Source organism: Aspergillus undulatus, assembly GCF_047715775.1.
Source record: "Aspergillus undulatus strain CBS 261.88 unplaced genomic scaffold BDV17scaffold_32, whole genome shotgun sequence".
In the NCBI taxonomy this organism is placed as follows: domain Eukaryota; kingdom Fungi; phylum Ascomycota; class Eurotiomycetes; order Eurotiales; family Aspergillaceae; genus Aspergillus; species Aspergillus undulatus.
In genome coordinates, this window is record NW_027396636.1 from 213,523 (window position 1) to 230,480 (window position 16,958).

The window sequence follows — 16,958 nt, forward strand, 5'->3', positions numbered from 1 at the left end:
GGTTCCGGAGCCAACTGTCTTCGTCCCCTGGGGCCCGGTTACATGTGCTCGAGGCTCAAGCCCCCATCTCAAAGAAGGTTGAAAACTGATAGGCAGGGGAGAAGAGAGAAGTGGGGCGCTGTTAGGGGTCGGAGCTCAGCAGTCAGAGTAAATCTGATCTAGCAATCCGTAATAGAGCGAAAAATAAGCGGCGCTCCATTATTCTTGAGACATCGCATTATTGAAAACAAGTTTCGGTGTGCCAGGACGGACAGGGACTGGATGTGATAGTCACACGACAGGTTTGACGATTCCTGGGGTTTATTTTCCCAACGGGGGCGATGCATTGCTGTTGGCTACCCTGGACAATCAAATCTTTACTCGGCGAGCTGCAAGCCGCACGCCTGATTCATTCACTTGGGTCCTTGACATAACCCTTGTACACGGTGCATAGTGGGCCAGACTAAGGGATGTACGTCTGCATCACGAGTCTGCTCATTAGCTGCCGACTGATGCGCTGACGTTATGTCTGATGTGAGGGAATAAGGAACTCCGTAGACGGACAGCCCCAACGCAGAAGCTTCCAAGAACGCTTCCTTGATTGGACCATGTGGAGATAGGCAGATCGACAAATGGGCGATTGACGAGTGATTTGTTCACGCGCATGCGACTGGATTGGTGTGCCATCTCGGGTGCGAACGGACAAAACGCAAAGTCCGTCCGAGGACAGGTCAAGACAAGAGATCGAGAAGAGACACCAACTGGAGACTGAGAGGCCATCGGGGAATCGGCGATCTCGCGCGGACGATGGTCGGCGAAATAGGAGAGGATCCTACTCCAGATGTGCTGGAGAGTTTACCTAGGACAAAGGCTATACCTCATGTCAAAGTGGGGTTTGTCGCCTCTAGAAGCAGCGGAGAAGTTGTTCTTCGGTGCCGTTGAAACCGTCCCTCACATTGGATACGCCATAAACATGCCGCATTCAAGCTCCCAGCTGTGTCTCACTACCTTGCTCTATGCGGTAGTTATACCGTGGTGATGACTGGAGTTGGGGAGGTTGGACGACGGCCACGGAACGCGCCGAAGAAACCAGTGGAACCGGCGAGGAACAGACCAACGAGCTAGTGCAGACTGTCAGTTTGAACAAAGCACGCCCATAGGCCTAGAAGACGAACCCATTCCGGACTATTTCTCTTGGAGGAAGACTTAATTTGAGACCAGCGGGCAGTCTAATGTAGGTCGGTCGATCCGGATTGGATTGGCGGGCGATGCAGATCCGCCACGCTAGGCGCATCCTTGACGTCGCTAGAGGATCTTAATCTGCACTTCGCAGGGGAGGCGATCCTGGGTGAAAGAAGAGCAGGAATGAGAGGCGATAACAGGCGAGTTCTGGAGTCTCGGGATGAGACTAGTGAAAAAGGAGGATGGCAAAGAAAAGAGAAAGAAACGACTGGAGATGGAAGACGAGGCGAGCCTGGCCTGGCGATGGGAAGGGGAGAAGAGAAGGAAGAGACGCGGTGGCGGCGAAGACAACAAAGGAAGCCAGACCCTGAGCCCGAAGACGCACAAAAAGGGGAACCACGAAACTCCCCAATTGAGTCTGCCTGATTATTATTTGCATGGCGTAGCTGCTTGCTTCTAATTTTTTTATGCCACAACTGACAGCAGCCAGAACTGGTAAATGCGCGGAGAAAATTGTCGCCTCAGTCGTTCATTATTATTTGATAGATATTTCGAAGGAGACCGGAAGTGTTTTGACTGGTATCGTTTGGAAATAAACCTGCTGCTTGCACTATAGATTGATAGTTTATTGCTTCAAAGTCCCATATAAGAGCCGTCCAGGCTCGAGATCTAGATCCTCCAGACATACCATTGAGTAGGTAAGAAAGCTAATAAGTAGAAAAGAAGAATGAAACCCATTATCATGCTCTCACAATCTTCTACCTGTAGATTTGTTTTGATGATCATATGCAGTTTCCCACAGCCAAGGCTCCAAGTCCGGCAGTATCGCAAACAAACGAAGAAGCCCGAGTCAAGGGCAAATAATCCATAACAAATATGAAAGAAATTACTGCGTCTAGCAGTTCCATTGTAGAAATGTGGGTATTGGATATTGCTGAGCTCGAGTTCTATTTGCCGCGTTGAGGACGACGGTGAGCAGGAGCCAGAGAGGCAAGAGAGTGTCAAAGAAGGATGTAATGACTGGATTGGGCGAAGTTCGCAATTTTCGTCCGACCCCATCGGTCGCAGCAAATTACAGCAAGGAGAGGTCAGATGCCACCAACAAATGGCAAGGGCCAAGAGAAAATGCAAAAGCGAAAAGGAAAATGGTCGAGGAAATGGTCAAGTACAGAGACTCTGAGAAGACGGAAGCCGATAGTACGGGCTGCTCCCACTCCCACTGGCATTACCCGATCGAGCAGAATAGATGGTATCATAGCCGTTGGCGCTCGAGTGATGGTAGGCCTGTGATGCCATCCGAGGAGGATGTTTGAAATCCCCAGCGTCGTGCGAAATTGCAGCCGTAATCGGATCGTATGCTTCGGAGAAACTAGTGTCAGAATTCTCGTTCGCTCTGGGAATTGGATCGAATTCGTATGGCGACGGCAGGTGACTGCGGTAGTGATTGTCCTTTCGGACAACTCCCAGTCCGTAGTTTGACTCCTGATAAGGCTCCATGCTAGAGGTACTTCTTATGGACTCCATCGGATCTAGAGAATCACTCATCATATTGATGTCAAAGGTCGACGAAGACGAAGACGAAATGTGTGGACTTGCGCTGAGCGGCGAGTGATTAGCCGTGGCCATTTGATGATAATCAGCTCTGCCGTAGCCATGGCCGCCACGTTGGGACGAGTCAAAAGGCAATAGAGCAATATGGGATCGCGAGCCCTGTCCAAGCGGATGCAGGACAGTAGACCCTCCACCACCGTCGCCAGCACCTCCACTTCCTCCATCTGGACCCATGCTCGTCGAACTATCTCGCCGGCCATCTTTATAATGACCGGGCGAACGTCCCCGAACAACCATTGGAAATGATAATTTTCGGGCAATTTTAACCCACTCATTACCGCCAAGTGGACCCGTGATCTCGGCGTAAAGGTCAACGACTAAGTTGTAGTATTGCTGCTGGGCCCGCCGCTTTCCGTTGTTTGCGGTCGCTTTTTGGAATTGAATGCGCTCGAAGGTATGCTGTGTGGGAGGCTGCGGCTGCTGCGGAGCACCGCCGTACGCCGAATTATATTCCATGCCCATTCCAGCTGGTGGAGACATCAGAGAGTAGGGATGACCACTCGTCGTTGATCCGATGCTTGGTACCATTCCCGCGGCTGGAGAAGGCTGCAGTATGACTCTTTGTGGTGGTCTCTCCGACTGCTTATCACGTTTGGGCGTATGTTGCACAAGCTCCCGAACCTCGTTATGCTGCGCATTCACGATTGCTGATATTGACATGGAGAACTGGTGGATTCTCTCGCTCCGGTTGTCGTATTTAAGTACAAATGGACCGTGAACCGACTGAGGGAACGAGAATGAACACGATATTGAAAAATAGTTCCGCCGGTAGCAGGTCCATTTGTCATCGACCTGGAAGAATCCTTTATGGATTTTTGCCCCAATCTCTGGTCGCACTATTTGATTTCCGGAAACCACTGTATGAATGATATTTGTCTCATGGAACGGTGGCGCATCAGTTGTGGGCGGAGGTCCACGTTGGTCCAAGTACATCGTACCCGGTTGGAACATAAGATTTGGTGCACGATCCATAGCACAATCCAGAGCGCGGGGAGTAGTCGCAGTGTATTGCTGACCCCTCCCAAAATCGCTGAGACTCGTCAAAGATGGAAATGCAGCTCGAGGGGTACTGTAAGGACCAGAATAATTGTCGCTCCGACCCAGTAAAGGCGCATTACCAGGTGATGGCACCGTCGACGACAAACTTGTAGGTGGTTGACTAGAGCGACGCCAGAGCATGTTATTAGAGTCTGCGTGAGACCACAACTCGCAAACGGGAGTCGTCTTACAGAGTAGGCACGCGGTGCGATCTGAAATCTGACATTCTATCGTAATTCAGGCTTGAGGAATGAGTATAGAGAGACCCTGCTGCTGAAGTGAAAGAATCTGTAGAGAACCAAAGGGTAAATTGGTTTGCGTTAGTCGGAACGTGCAAAGCATTTCAGTTTGTATCAGAATCAATGAGAATAACGCACCGGAACATGAATCAGTAGGGCTCATGAGCTGGAGTGTCGGAGAAGTTCCATATCTAAAGAGAATGTGCTTGTCAGAAATGTCAATCCGTTAGAATACGTGGGCTAAGTATATAACCCGGGTGGGCTTTGGTGGAAGGGAGTCGAGGCCGGTCTCCACACGTAACGAGTGCGCAGCATGAGTGAACGACTGAAAGCAAAGCTGCATATATAATGGCAAGGGTATACTGAGGATCCCAACAGTATACCGCCCGAGGTGGATGTGGCTGAGAAGCACGGGATCGACGGTGGAGAGAGCAATTGCTCGGCGCAGCAGCACGATCGAACCAAACACAAAGGAAAGAAGAAGTGTAAAAAGACAGAGCGATCATCCACTGTGATGAAATTGGAAAGACAAGATTGTGACTAGTGGCCGCAAGCAGGCAGGCTGAGTGGAGCCAGAAGGTTGTCGAAATGAGAGAAGAACTTACGGTAAATCCTGCTGCATCGCAGACTGTTGTGTGCTGTATCTTAAGCCGTTGGTGGCAGATATTGGAACCGACTGCGCGAGATGACTGCCAACGCCACTAGTTCGTCGATGGCTGTCCTCGTCGTCCATAGAAAATCCAGTCGGCCCAGGAAATTGTCGTTGACCTGCGGAATAATCGCCGTCAGAGGTGATGGGACCATCCAGCGAGAATGAATTCTGCAGAAGTGCTGCTTGTAAATGGTGATCAGAAAGAGTCGAGTAATATACGTCAAGCAAACGACCAGAAAAAGAAAGTAAAGAAACAGTATTACAGGGGAAAAAAACGGTGAAATCAATAACCAAAAAGTAGAAAAAAGAAAAATAGGTGCGAGGCTATCGCTCCTTCGCTGGCCGAAACTGAAATAGGGTCTTAGACTCCCACCCTTGCCCGGCAAGGATAGTACATAGATCCATGCGGGAAATCTCGATGTGAATCAAGACAATGAGGTGAAGAGTTTGAACGAAGGACAAAAACGAGAAATCGTGTAACCAAATGCGCAGGCTGCTGAAATGCCAAAGGATTGGGAGATCAACGTCACCCGGGACGTAGATCGCTGTCATCAGCCTTGCTGCTTGGGTTGCAGCTGCAGATGACAGCCAAAGGTCTTGGACACAACGGTGGATCTGATGAAAAAGCGAGATGGAAGGAAATGAAAAGAACGATTTCCTTACAGTGATTCATTGGGTCAGTCTGCAATTTCCACCCTAGACCAAAGGCCAAGTATGATTCGCGTTTCGAGGATCGGTAGCAATCAAGCTTACTGGGAGGCTGAAAGATACCGCACACGACGGCGCCGAGTATGGGAGCCTGTCAAGGAGGAATTCGGCGATCAATCTTATGCTCCCTCGCTCATTGGCCCTTTGAGACAGAGGATCGACGGGGTTCTTTCACTAGTATGTTCAAACGTTCTTTCGGACAAAGAGGAGTGGCTTTTGGCGCGCTGTCAAGCAGGCAATAGACGGCGGGTCCGGTCGATTGGGAACCGGTACGCTGCAGGGCACGAAAGGATGCAATAGCAGAGCAATTGTCAAGCAGGCGGACTGCCTCGGACTGCAATACCTTTCGACACATTAGAACGCGGGCTGAAGATGGCCGAGTGCCAGGAATTGCAAGCAAATGAGAAGCGAATAAGCAGGAAAGCGCGGGAATAGATGGGAAGGCTCTGAAGAAGCCACAGACGAGATTTGCGAAAGAAGAAAACATAATATTGCGGCTCTCGGAGTCGGCGCAGTTGTTGATAGATGGGATCTTGCAAATTCAATGACTTGGAGGATAGCGAAGCGAGATTGGCGAGGGGATGAGTTGCGGTTGAAGGAGAGCAAGAGCAGCATGACGACTTACAGAAATCAAGAGAGAGATGGGCAATGGTATCGTGCATCAACTGCTGCAGAGCGGGCGTTGACTGGGAGCGAGAAGATTTGGTTAGTCGCACGTCAGAAATGGTGAAGACGCATTGAAGACGTCTTCTGGCGAGATCGTCGGCGGAGGAGGAGATGGTGGTGGAGGGAGCAGAGGGCTTGATATTCTTTCCAGGTTGACGATGGACTGTGTTCTTCATTCCTCCTGCTTGAACCCACTGAGTGACTGCATGTCCACTTGCTCGTCTGCCCAATGAACAACCCTGATGAGCATGCGCCAGAGATGTGTGCTCTGCAGCAGAGTCCTGGCAGTTTCAATTTACCAAAATAAGCTTGACGGCAAATACCACTCTCGCCACGAGTTTGCTGTTGAGTTCGGACCATGTCAGGGCCGTTGGAATTTTCAGCAGACGGAAAGGCGAGAGCTGTATTATTTGCCCATCTTCTGCCTCCAACACTACGTGCCATCGCGGACTTGGAGTGGTCTACCCAGTGCAGTACATGATACTTTGCTTGCTCTGATTGCTTCCCTCTCATCTCTTGTCCAAGCCTACCTCTATCTTTCAACCCATCGTTTTCTGACTTGGGGTAAATGCTCAAAAGAAGGTCTGCTGCATCAAGGAACAGATGCTTAAACGCGTTGGACCCTGTCTGAAATGTTGAAGACGCACAGCATTGGCTAAAACCCATGGTTACATCCTATGACCCAACGCAGCAATGCAGTCACTTGAATGGTCCTAAATGGAATGAACTTTATTGTTGACATAGTGGGAGGCGGTGCTAGCCTGGGCGGATCGCTGTATAGAACATTGTCGGTCAAGTCAGGTGTCCTAGCGTGAGCAGCGGCAAACGGCAGAGTGCATCAGAGACAAGATGATGCTAGAAGACTCAAGAGATTGGTGGCGGCGATCGTCACCCCAGCAATCCCGTGCAGACCCCAGTCGCCTGACAGAGGCCATGGGCGCTAGCAGTGGGCACCTCTGAGCTTGGGCAGCTGCAGATAGCCAATGGTTTGGTCGTCCGGGGGTGAACGGCCTTTGTCGAGCACCAGACAGGGGTTTAATGGAACCTGTCGTTCTAGACGGGCGGAGCAAGGCCCCTTGAGAATCTGCCACTAAACAGCCTTTGCCAATTCTCAGTTCTCGTTCACTGTTCTCTTAGGTGTTCGAGGCACGAGTAGTTGTCTTGTCTGCAAAGATCGAGAGCTCGGTAAAGTCTTTCGCGCTTGTTCTTTCTTGGGAGGTCTTTTGGTCCCCTTGCCGACCAAGAAGAAGAGGTACCGCCAGATGCATAATGCGCCTTGCCCAAAGTACTGCTCAGCAGGATGTTGCTATTTTGGAAGACAGTCCGGGTATTTCTGACCGAAATTCAGGTAGCTTGAAGAACAATGGTCATTTTCCGAATAGTCGCACCCACACCTTCCAGTAAGCGCAGCGGAGGTGGGGGATGTGTCTTCTGTGAGTACGGAGACAAGAATCCACAACAGAGCTTCCAGAATAATTGGCTCGCCCTATCGGCAAGACAGCACGAAGTCCATGCAGGCCGAGAAAGGACTAGTCGGCTTGCCTCATGTTTCCTGAAAATTTTCGTTCTCCCTCCGGTTCAGTTGAGTGCCAATCACATTTTCACCCTCACCTGCCTTCTTTATGGCCTTTTTCGGGTGCGGTGGAAGGAAATGGTGTGGCTGAGATGATCAGCCAAACTTGCAGGAAGCTAGTTGGCTTGATCCTCATTACTGAGAGAAAAGGAGCCGAACGGTCGAACCCACTCATTTGGCAGATTGATCAGCGTCCAGTCCGTTCGGAAATGCGAGAGTGGGAACCTGGGCGAAAGGCGAGATCTCTAGTGGAGAGTGATGTCGTGCAGGAGGTTCCCACGGGCTGCAGCGCCAATCCAATCGTAACCTTGCACAAGGGGGGTGGTGGGGAGGGGGAAGGTTGCATTCTGCCTGGGCTGAGTAATTCAGTCGGCATTATTCAGGGCAAAAATAAAGTTTCTGCTAGCTCGTAGTAAACAAAAGACAGCTAGTAGATGCAAAAAGGCGATATCAAAGTACAGTCCTTGGCAGAAGAAAACGACCGTTGAGAGTCTTTGATTCTTGAGAGCAGTTGGAGTTGGAGCAGAGAAAACGGAGAAGGTGATGTTGGTGCCCCAGGCCAGAACGCTAGACCAGAACTGGGGGAGACGGCACGTGCTCTGGTCGCACCGAATGGGTAAGTGCAGCCCTAGCCCCCGGGTAACCACCGCTGCTACTGCTGCTCCTGCTGCGCTTCTACTCCAGGAACAGCGTTACCTCCACCCTCGATGAGAGTTGCTGTTGATTCCAGTACCTGCTTCAACTCTATCCACCCGTCCTCCATTTGACAGCAGACCGCTCCTCTTCTTGAACCCTTGGGCAGATCTACCTTATTCTGACTGCTGGACGAATTACTACCCTGGTTCGATGGATTTGCTGTAACCAGTTTCTGCTTCGGTGCCACTCCTGCCATGTTCTTGCATCCACTTTATTTACACAAACTTTTTGCGGTGTTTCAGTTAATTTAGCTCCCTTCCGCCCGTTCTCACAGTCCCACCATCCTTGAGGCTTAGAACTTTGTCTCTCGCGCCCGAACGCCTTCAAACACCGTCGCTTGCCGGGATTGTTCGAGGCGCTTTTCGCTGGTCCCCATAACACATCAGGTAAGAAATGAAATTGAGTTGATCCAACGGTAGAGGAAGATGAACCAATCTGAGCCCCGTGTCTTTAGTGCGTTTCCCGATACGTTCCGCTGTATACCACGACCATTATAAGCTGGAAAAGAGCTGGAAATGGGAGGCCTATAGCGTACCTGGAATGCAGCTCGCCATTACACTCATCTTGAAACACCCGGGCGTGTGTCAGCTGGCTACTCATCGCCTGATGCTGGTCAATGAGCTCGAGCTCGTCCGAGCCCAGAACATTCGGCCGTTGGTTCCAGGATCCCTTGAACTCTCCGCATCTCGATCAGCTGGAAAGATACTGGTTCAGGACCCAAACAATTTACTGCGCATTGGGGTCTCCACGAATCTAGTACATCTAGCTTCAGGCTGAGGTCTACTGCGAATTGCTCGTCACAGAAGAAGTTTGTATGCCGCTTCTTGGGTCCTTTTTGAACAGGCAACAGCTTCTTCCCCCCAGGTCTGGCGCTGCTGAAAGAAACTCTCTTGACAGGCAGGGCACAAAAGGTGGCGGAACACTCGTTTAATTTGGATATCTGTGGAGACCATACCAGGTTGGCACAGGAGATTTAAGCCGTCACGATCCCAAATGCTAACGTCCGGAAGGTTTTAGCCAGGCAATGATTACGCCCACCCCCTCCACGCGAATCCGCTTTCGGAGATTAAGTACCATGGATAAAGCCTGTCTGATTTTGCTACACGTCCAGTACTCAAGGCCTTGACTTTCACACCATACTACGCCCTTTCTGTATCCCAGAATGTCTCTAACGAAGCGTCTATGTATGCAACCATCATAGGCCCATGTGCGCAGGGTAACTGCACAATTATCGTGGTTGCCGCATAAGTTACCAGGATTTAATGCTCCTCGTGGCTATGACTTTGTCCTCCGAGGTTCCCGTCCATTCAGGCTAGTTGTACTACATCAGCAACAGCCAATTGAGGTCGTCTTTACCTTCACTGTACCGAGAGCCGGCCGACGTTCGGAGACTCTGGCTAGATCAAACGGTAAAAAAAAACTCTTAGGAGGCATGTACTGGGGTTATACTACGTCAAAGCCCTCAATTATGGGCGGACGAATCGTTTAAGCTTCGAACCCCTCCGCAGTTGGCTCAAATTCGAGCTCGGTGCCTTGTCACCACGAGATGAATTTTATGCGCTTTCATACGGCGAGCAGCCGAATGACGTGGTGCCATAAAAAGAAGCATTTGATCACTAGATTTTTGGGACAAGGTTCTGAGGTTGAGTTTGGATAGGCATCTGAGTTATCGTGATGCGCACTGACTCTTGCAATGTCTACTTCTCGATGCAGCAGAGCTGCAGGATCATCTCCCACGTCGCCCGGTTGATACTTTGATCTGTTGAGCGAAGAGAAACCTTGCTCACGGGCATCCTAGGCCTCGCCAGTTGGAATGCTAGATGGAGTCGCACAGAAGAGAAACACAGCGAGTCGACGCGCAACTTGCTCGAATACCAGCGCTTCCTATTCCCGTTTAAGATTCCGGAGGAGATAGTTTCCCTCCATGACATAATGGTGCTTTTGAGATTTCCGTCGCCGCCCGCTGTCGCCCAGATAAGACGGCAGAGTCCATGCGATGTAACCGGAGCTTCTAAGTGCCGACAACGCTCCGGGCCCCCGTCACCAGCAGCCTTCCATCTTTACTGGCCGAAAACTCGGGGAAGAAGGAAGGCAGAGCCAGAGAGCCAATCTGATGCTCATTCACGACAGAGTCTGCTTCTCCCGTGTTACCTGTGAAGGAAGCTATGATGCTACGTCTTGCGACTGCTGCACACATCAGTGGACAGACCGTTTTTGTGGTCTAGGGGGCTATCTGGAGACTGAGATTGGCAGCCATCTGGTCTATTCTGCGGCCGGCTCTGGAATAAATCAAGCAAGTGACGTGGGGCAATTGCCGCGGTAATTTGCTCCGGTAGAGAAGGCTGGCCCGTGGAGGACCAAGAATACAAACGGTAGGCCTAGATGAGACAGGCAGAACAAGCCGAGCATAGGAGATTCCCTCGTCTGCCCATTGAAGCGACTTCCACGGTCCAAACGGTCATTGATCGGGGGCAAGCGTACACATGCAGCTGCAAGTGATTTGAGCCAGGACTAGTTCACTCAGCTTGCTGGGAGCTATATACCTATGTTCCACCCTCGAGTTGTAGCTGGACTCCGGGTTGAGACTTGGGTGATGCAGCTGTCAGTGTAGATGACCAGTCCCCACCGTTGGCGGTTCTCACCGGCCGGTTCTTACGAAGTAGTAGACGTGGATCACCCCGAACTTCGCCCGAATTCAAGACCTCTCATCCGCCACTTCTTGAAGAGGACCAACCTGATAGCAATTGCTGACACAAGTTTGGCATATACCAAGAGCTTTGAGTCAAATTTTAAGACTACAGTTTTGCCGCTAGAAGTGGGCGCTCAAGAAGAAAGCGCACGTGCGTTGTTGCTGACTCCGCGTAGCTATGTACTGTAGGTAAGGTTGCTCCAGCCCTGACTAACCACTTGAACCCCCCATATCCTCAGGATAATATAGGCATCAATCGTAGCCAGCCATTTAACTCAAGCCAAATGAATTGTCATTATGTACCTCTTGATACTTCATTAAAGAACGGATCATGACACTTTATATTGAGAAAAGGGAACCCGTGAGGCAGGAGCATAAGTCTCCAGCCGCTAGACAGACAACTCAGACCCAACAGGGCCCCTGAAACAGCATCGTAAATCCTAGCGGACAAATAAACCCCAAAGACAATATGGCATGATATGATAACCCGAAGCGAAGAAATGGAATTTGATTTCGATCCTGAATTTTGATCTGAATCTAAGTAGCCCGCTTGGCGAATTCGACGCGCAGAATGAGGTGGCGGTAACCGACTGCAGGGAGAGAAAGAGAAACACATTAGTACTGATACTAGAGTCTTGTGTGGCATCCTAGTTTGAAACAAAACAAAAGGTGGCGCGCAATGCAAATGCATATGCATATGCAAATGCAAAGCAAATTCCAAAGCAATGGGCGAAAGGGAAGAGGGACAAGGGAACGTAACGTACATCCGTCCATCTTGTCGCAGGCACGTGCGGCGTCGCTCCGATCCGCAAAGCTGATGAAGGCGAAGCCCTTGGCTCTCTGGGTTTCTCTGTCCCTGGCCAGGAAGACTCTGGTGACACGACCGAAGCGCTCGAATAGATCCCGGAGTTCTTGTTCCTCCGCGAGCTCGGAAACCTGCTCACCGTTAGAAAAGTTGCCACACCATACGCATGACAATCAGGGGGGCAGGGCAGAGCAGGACAGAACAGGGCAGGCAAGGCAGAAATCCGCCACCCAGTCAGAGACACGGATGGAACGGAAAGGAGTAATGAAAGGGAGGGAAAGGAACGGGGGGAGGAGAGAGAACAAACATTCGTAACCCTCAGAGTCGCCAAATCATCCTTCTCATACTTGCCAGCCATCCGCTCACCACCGCCCGCAGCACCCTTCCGCAGATGGGGCGGCACATAACTCCCACCACCGGCACCCAATCCACCAGCGGCATCCTCATCCCCAGCACCACCCTCACCCCCAGCACTCGGCTCGTCGACAGGCGCCATGGTATCCTTAAACGGACATCTCGCGGTAAAGTGCTCTCCAGAACAAATCCGACACTTGACCTTCTTATCCTTAAGCTGATCCTTAATACTACCCTTTTCCCCACCGTTCTTCTCAGCCTCAGCAGCCTGCGCCTTCCAGTTCACCGAGGGCCGGAAAACAATGTTCTCGCCGACGGAGGTCGTATCGAAGGAAGGGCCCTGAGCATGTCCCTTCTCAAGCCCGAACTTCGCCCATGTTTTGCGCTCCGCGACGATGGGGTTGACGTGTTCGCGGACGGTGGTGGTCTTTATGCGGCGCGTGACTTTGACTTTCTTGCCTTCGTCGTTGAACCGGTATGAGATTACAGTCTTTGTGCCGTCTTTGTTGGTTGTGACTTGTTGGGCGGGGAGGGACGAGGGGTCGTCGAATTCTTCGTCGTCGGCCCAGTCGGCCCTGTACCAGTTTTATTAGCATCTTGGATTTTTGGACGGAAAAAGTATATAGTTGCGCATAGGTTTTTAGCCGGACAGTAGGGAGGACGTACTTTGCTGGTCGAGACATTGTGGTTGATTGTAGTGTTGCTGGAATCGTGTTTGAAGATTCTGGATTTCTGAGAGCTGATTCTCCGTTGTGGATTTGTTCGCCGGAATTTGGTGTGGCGCCGAGTGCGTGGCGGTGCGGTTAGTCACGTGACTGAATAGGTATACCGATAGTCAGGCATACTAGGAAGGTACAGAATACGAATCAATGGAAAGAACGAACGATGAACGACGGGAATATTTGATAGGTACGCAGCGACTGGAGTCACTATTTTGGTCGTTCCTTCTTCAACCAGATGACATCCCATTGCCGGGCAAGAAAGGAGCAACCGAGCCTGGCGTCGATCGGGACTCAGGTACGCTGCTCTGGCATACGGGCAGTCATGGTCATCCAGAATCTTGAATACTCATCAATGGGAAATGACAATTCATGGGTTACTCGGCTGTTAAAGGTATCTGGACTCATCTTGTGAACGAATTTATGATATACAATGTTGATTATGAAGCTCTATATATATACAATCCCAAGAGAACCAACCGAATCATAAAAGCAATGAAACCGTTATCGCCCAAATATTCTCAATTCAATAGGTCTCATGCACGCATACGAAACAGCCGAAAATGCAAACGCTAATTCAAATCCCACGTCGCCGCCACTTGCGTGCTTTGAGATAGGACCTTCATACCACTGTTGGCTCATCCCAGTAACCATACCAGCAATGCCAAAGCCAAAGGCAAAAGCAGCAGCGATACCAGGGGGAAGCTTGTTTGGCTTATCGTAGTTCTCAACAGCATACCCACCGAAGCCGCGCTTAAAGACGAAGTGGTCTGTGAGCGAGATTCCCGAGTAGATGGCTAGCCAGTACGCGATGAAGTTCATGAAGTTCTCCAGCACGTCCTCGAAGTGAGAGTAGCCGGGGATCGCGATGGCGATAGATACACCAGTACCGGCGAGCGTCCAGATGAAGCGGGGGACGCGTTGGGCGTAGCGGCTGAGAACCTGAACGGTTAGGGCTACCGAGTAGATGTTTGGGCAATTGTTTGCGACGATGGAGAGGCCGAGGATAACAAGGCAGAATTTGCCAAAGCCGCCGAGGGGATCGAGGACAGCACCGATGACGCCGCCATTGCCGGAGGCGAGGTAGCCAATTTGGTACTTGTTGTTGCCGCCGTCGATGGTGGTTGCGGTCATGATTGCGACGCCGAGCATTTCAATGAAGAGAAGGGGCAGAATAAGACCGAGCCAGCAGGAAAAGAAGATCTTGCGCTTGCTGCGGTTGGCGGGTTGGTACACGGTGTAATCGGCAGCGTAGCTGGTCCAACCTGTGGCGTAGCCGTAGACGGCTGATCCGAAGGAGAGGACGCTGCCCATCTCGGACGAACCGGCTTTCATGGGGATGTTATAGAAATCCCCTGAGTGTGCGAAGCAACCCAAGACGATCAAGAAGACGATAAAAGTGGGAATCCAGCTCCAGTACTCGTATAGATGAACCACTTTATATCCGGCGAAAGTGACGAGGAGCGTGCAGATGGCGATGATCAAGACAGCGGCAAAACCTGGTACGTCTTCGTTCACGGCGTGGATCATCTGGGCGCCTACAATGGTGTTGGCCGCAGACCAGCCCATGCAGGCCAGGATGTTCAAGATAGCAACTGTGAAAAAAGCAACAAATGAGTTCCCGCCACTATTTTGAATCATCGTAGACCTGAAAACTCACAGAATTTTGTTGCATACCAACCAAACCAGAACCTTGAGAAAACCATCTGACGCAGACCAAAAGGACCAAAGGTGGAAAAGAAGCAAACGGTCATAATGCCGATGAGATTGAAGAATATCAGCGTAAGGATGGCATCGACGAATCCCAGGTTGTAGACAGGCAGGGCAAGGGCACCGATAGCGAAGGAACTGACGACCATGTTCGCTGCCAGCCACATACTGCCTACATTCAAGTAGGAAGTGTCCGTCTGTTCGGCTGCAGGAACACGTTCAATTCCACGCTGCTCAATACTGAGCTTCCCCGCCAGGCGCTGGATCTTTGCGTATAGGGAGTTGCCGTAGGCAAAGCTCTCGCCTGTTACAGCACCATCACTGCTGGTATCCGCCATCGTCTGAGTCACTGGAGCGTTCTTCTCCAGGTCGAATTCGGAGGGCCCGGCCATTGCGGTAGACGGAAACGTCGTTTGACTGAATATGTAACTCAATCAAATTGTGATCATGGGTATAAGGAACAATTCGGGGTGAGGGATGCAATGCCCCTCTGGCTGGGTTGAGGTTCACATTTTTTCTCTTTCTATGACGGGGCGCGCTCTGAATATGTATGTGGACCAGATGAGATAAATTCTTCGCACAAACGCGCACAATCAGTTATTATTATCATCAGGCCCACTCGGAGGACCAGTTTCGCGTTGAGTCGTGGTTCTCGGGAAAGACGGAGGCGATATCTTCGATATGGATACGGGCGCGACCAAGCAAGAATCGTCGCGTGGGGTGCTCTGGGTCTCGAAACACGCGACAGTCAAACGAGGCAAGCTTGTCTGGGTCATAGACCAATCGCTGGACTGTGAAACGGACGAATTGAACTGCCGGGTGGGACCGAACGAAATTTGACGAGGCCCAGATAAGAATTCTCCTGGTGATAGGCATGGTGGCACTTGCCCCCAGATAAGGAATCACCACGATATCAGCGATAATCGTCGATGACAGCTGCAATCCACGGAATCGGCCAAGTCCGTTTGGGTATCGGAGGCCATCGTTCCTCTGTTGTTTCTCGCATTTCCCCCAGACTCCGGAGCTTAGCTATCTTGGCTTCTTGTGGACTCCACTCTCAGTGATCCTCATAGAGATAACTTGATAAGAGACGAATAAGCGTTAAAGAGTGTACGATGAACACTGATATGAACATTCACCCGCTCTTCTACGTGGGGAGAACAAGAAACGACAGACTTTGTGGTTTCGGGCTGGTGCAGCGAAAGAGTTGAAAGGCACTCTAGAAGCATGGCAGGTAAAAAAGCCACGAGCAATGAAGATCAAGCGAGCCAGAGCCATGCTTTTTGAAGGGAAACGTGCCGTGAATACCACGCTGGTTGTGAGGACTCGGAAGCAGAAGTGAGACCTGGATCTGAAGATGAGTAGTAGGTTAGGAGGATGCAGGTGAATTGGGGGGTGTCTTCCCCTGCCGCCCTTGGTGTTGATGCGAGGATATTTGCGGCAACACATGATCTGCCTACCTCAGTTCTTTCTCAACCTTCACTTCCTTTGATCAAATATATCATGGTCAATACGGTCACCGCGTTTGTTAATGTCAGTTTCATCTATCTTCCTCTCGTTTGACGTCTACTGCATCCACAAGGTCTGTCACCCTCTCAACAATTCTGCTGTGCGAAAGGTCGGATTCTGATACCTCTGACCTATATCTTCCTCTCCAGTCGACCAACCCCCCCGGTGAACCCGAGACCATGGCCGAACGCACCCTCAAAGCAAGAAATCACAGAGGAAAATACGCTATCGACTACCATGAATGGAATCATATGCTGGAGGATGACTCAGACGACCTTTTCGATGATCTATGCGAGCAGCAAAGCTCGTACGTCTCATCCATTCAGAAAATGCAGGCGAAATTAGCGGAATACGGCGACCAAATCGTTTATCTGTCCAAGAATACGTCCGAGGACAAGGCTGACACTACCAAGATTGCGGAATTGGAGGCGAAGCTGCTCGCTCAATCAGAACGAGAGTCGAAGCACAAGTCGCAAATTGAGGGTTTGAAGAGAAAGTTAGTTATTGAAGGCAAGCAGCAGGAGAAACTCAACGATGAAATTGCAAATTTGCGTCGCCAAATGTCGACCCAAGGGGATGGCCAGAAAATGCAAATTGAGCTCTTGAATGACAAGATATCAGACCAAACCCTAAAGATTGAGACCTACCAGGGCCAAGTTGCGAGCCTGGAAGCCAAGCAAAGGATAAAAGAGAAACTGCACAACTTGAGTGTCGCAGATCTGAATACCGAATTGGCAACCCTTCAAGAGCAGGAAAAGCAATACAAGGATCGAATTGCGGTCCTAGAGGATGAACGCGGGGCGCAATACATTGACCGCGACAGGCACA

At 50.8% G+C, this 16,958-nt stretch overlaps 3 protein-coding genes across 3 annotated transcripts; all 3 read right to left on the reverse strand.

The window, feature by feature from the left end:
* Positions 1-2,084: 2,084 nt before the first annotated feature.
* On the reverse strand, positions 2,085-4,685 carry BDV17DRAFT_121865 (NDT80 / PhoG like DNA-binding family protein). Its single transcript, XM_073754020.1, has 3 exons — positions 4,184-4,685; positions 4,002-4,098; positions 2,085-3,931 (listed from the first exon to the last, which is right to left on the reverse strand). Exons 2-3 carry the CDS (start codon positions 4,034-4,036, stop codon positions 2,323-2,325), a joined length of 1,644 nt encoding a protein of 547 aa, XP_073614491.1. The 5' UTR covers positions 4,037-4,098; positions 4,184-4,685; the 3' UTR covers positions 2,085-2,322.
* Positions 4,686-11,570: 6,885 nt separating this feature from the next.
* tif35 (translation initiation factor eIF3 core subunit g) lies at positions 11,571-12,875 on the reverse strand (the record flags this gene model as incomplete). The annotated part of the gene is made up of 4 exons (XM_073762354.1): positions 11,571-11,623; positions 11,798-11,969; positions 12,146-12,767; positions 12,859-12,875. 4 exons carry the CDS (start codon positions 12,873-12,875, stop codon positions 11,571-11,573), a joined length of 864 nt encoding a protein of 287 aa, XP_073614492.1.
* Positions 12,876-13,325: 450 nt separating this feature from the next.
* BDV17DRAFT_121637 (cytosine permease) lies at positions 13,326-15,121 on the reverse strand. The gene is made up of 2 exons (XM_073754019.1): positions 14,572-15,121; positions 13,326-14,506 (listed from the first exon to the last, which is right to left on the reverse strand). The coding sequence occupies exons 1-2, from the start codon at positions 15,011-15,013 to the stop codon at positions 13,416-13,418; spliced, it is 1,533 nt and encodes a 510-aa protein (XP_073614493.1). The 5' UTR covers positions 15,014-15,121; the 3' UTR covers positions 13,326-13,415.
* Positions 15,122-16,958: the final 1,837 nt, after the last annotated feature.

Excerpts from the sequence above, each read along its gene's own strand:
- BDV17DRAFT_121865 (XM_073754020.1), bottom strand. The coding sequence starts at position 4,036 with ATGTCAGATTTCAGATCGCACCGCGTGCCTACTCT. Across the intron at positions 3,932-4,001 it reads TCGCACCGCGTGCCTACTCT|TCAACCACCTACAAGTTTGT; the intron begins GTAAGACGACTC and ends GCGTCGCTCTAG.
- BDV17DRAFT_121637 (XM_073754019.1), bottom strand. The coding sequence starts at position 15,013 with ATGGCCGGGCCCTCCGAATTCGACCTGGAGAAGAACGCTCCAGTGACT. Across the intron at positions 14,507-14,571 it reads TTGGTATGCAACAAAATTCT|TTGCTATCTTGAACATCCTG; the intron begins GTGAGTTTTCAG and ends CTTTTTTCACAG.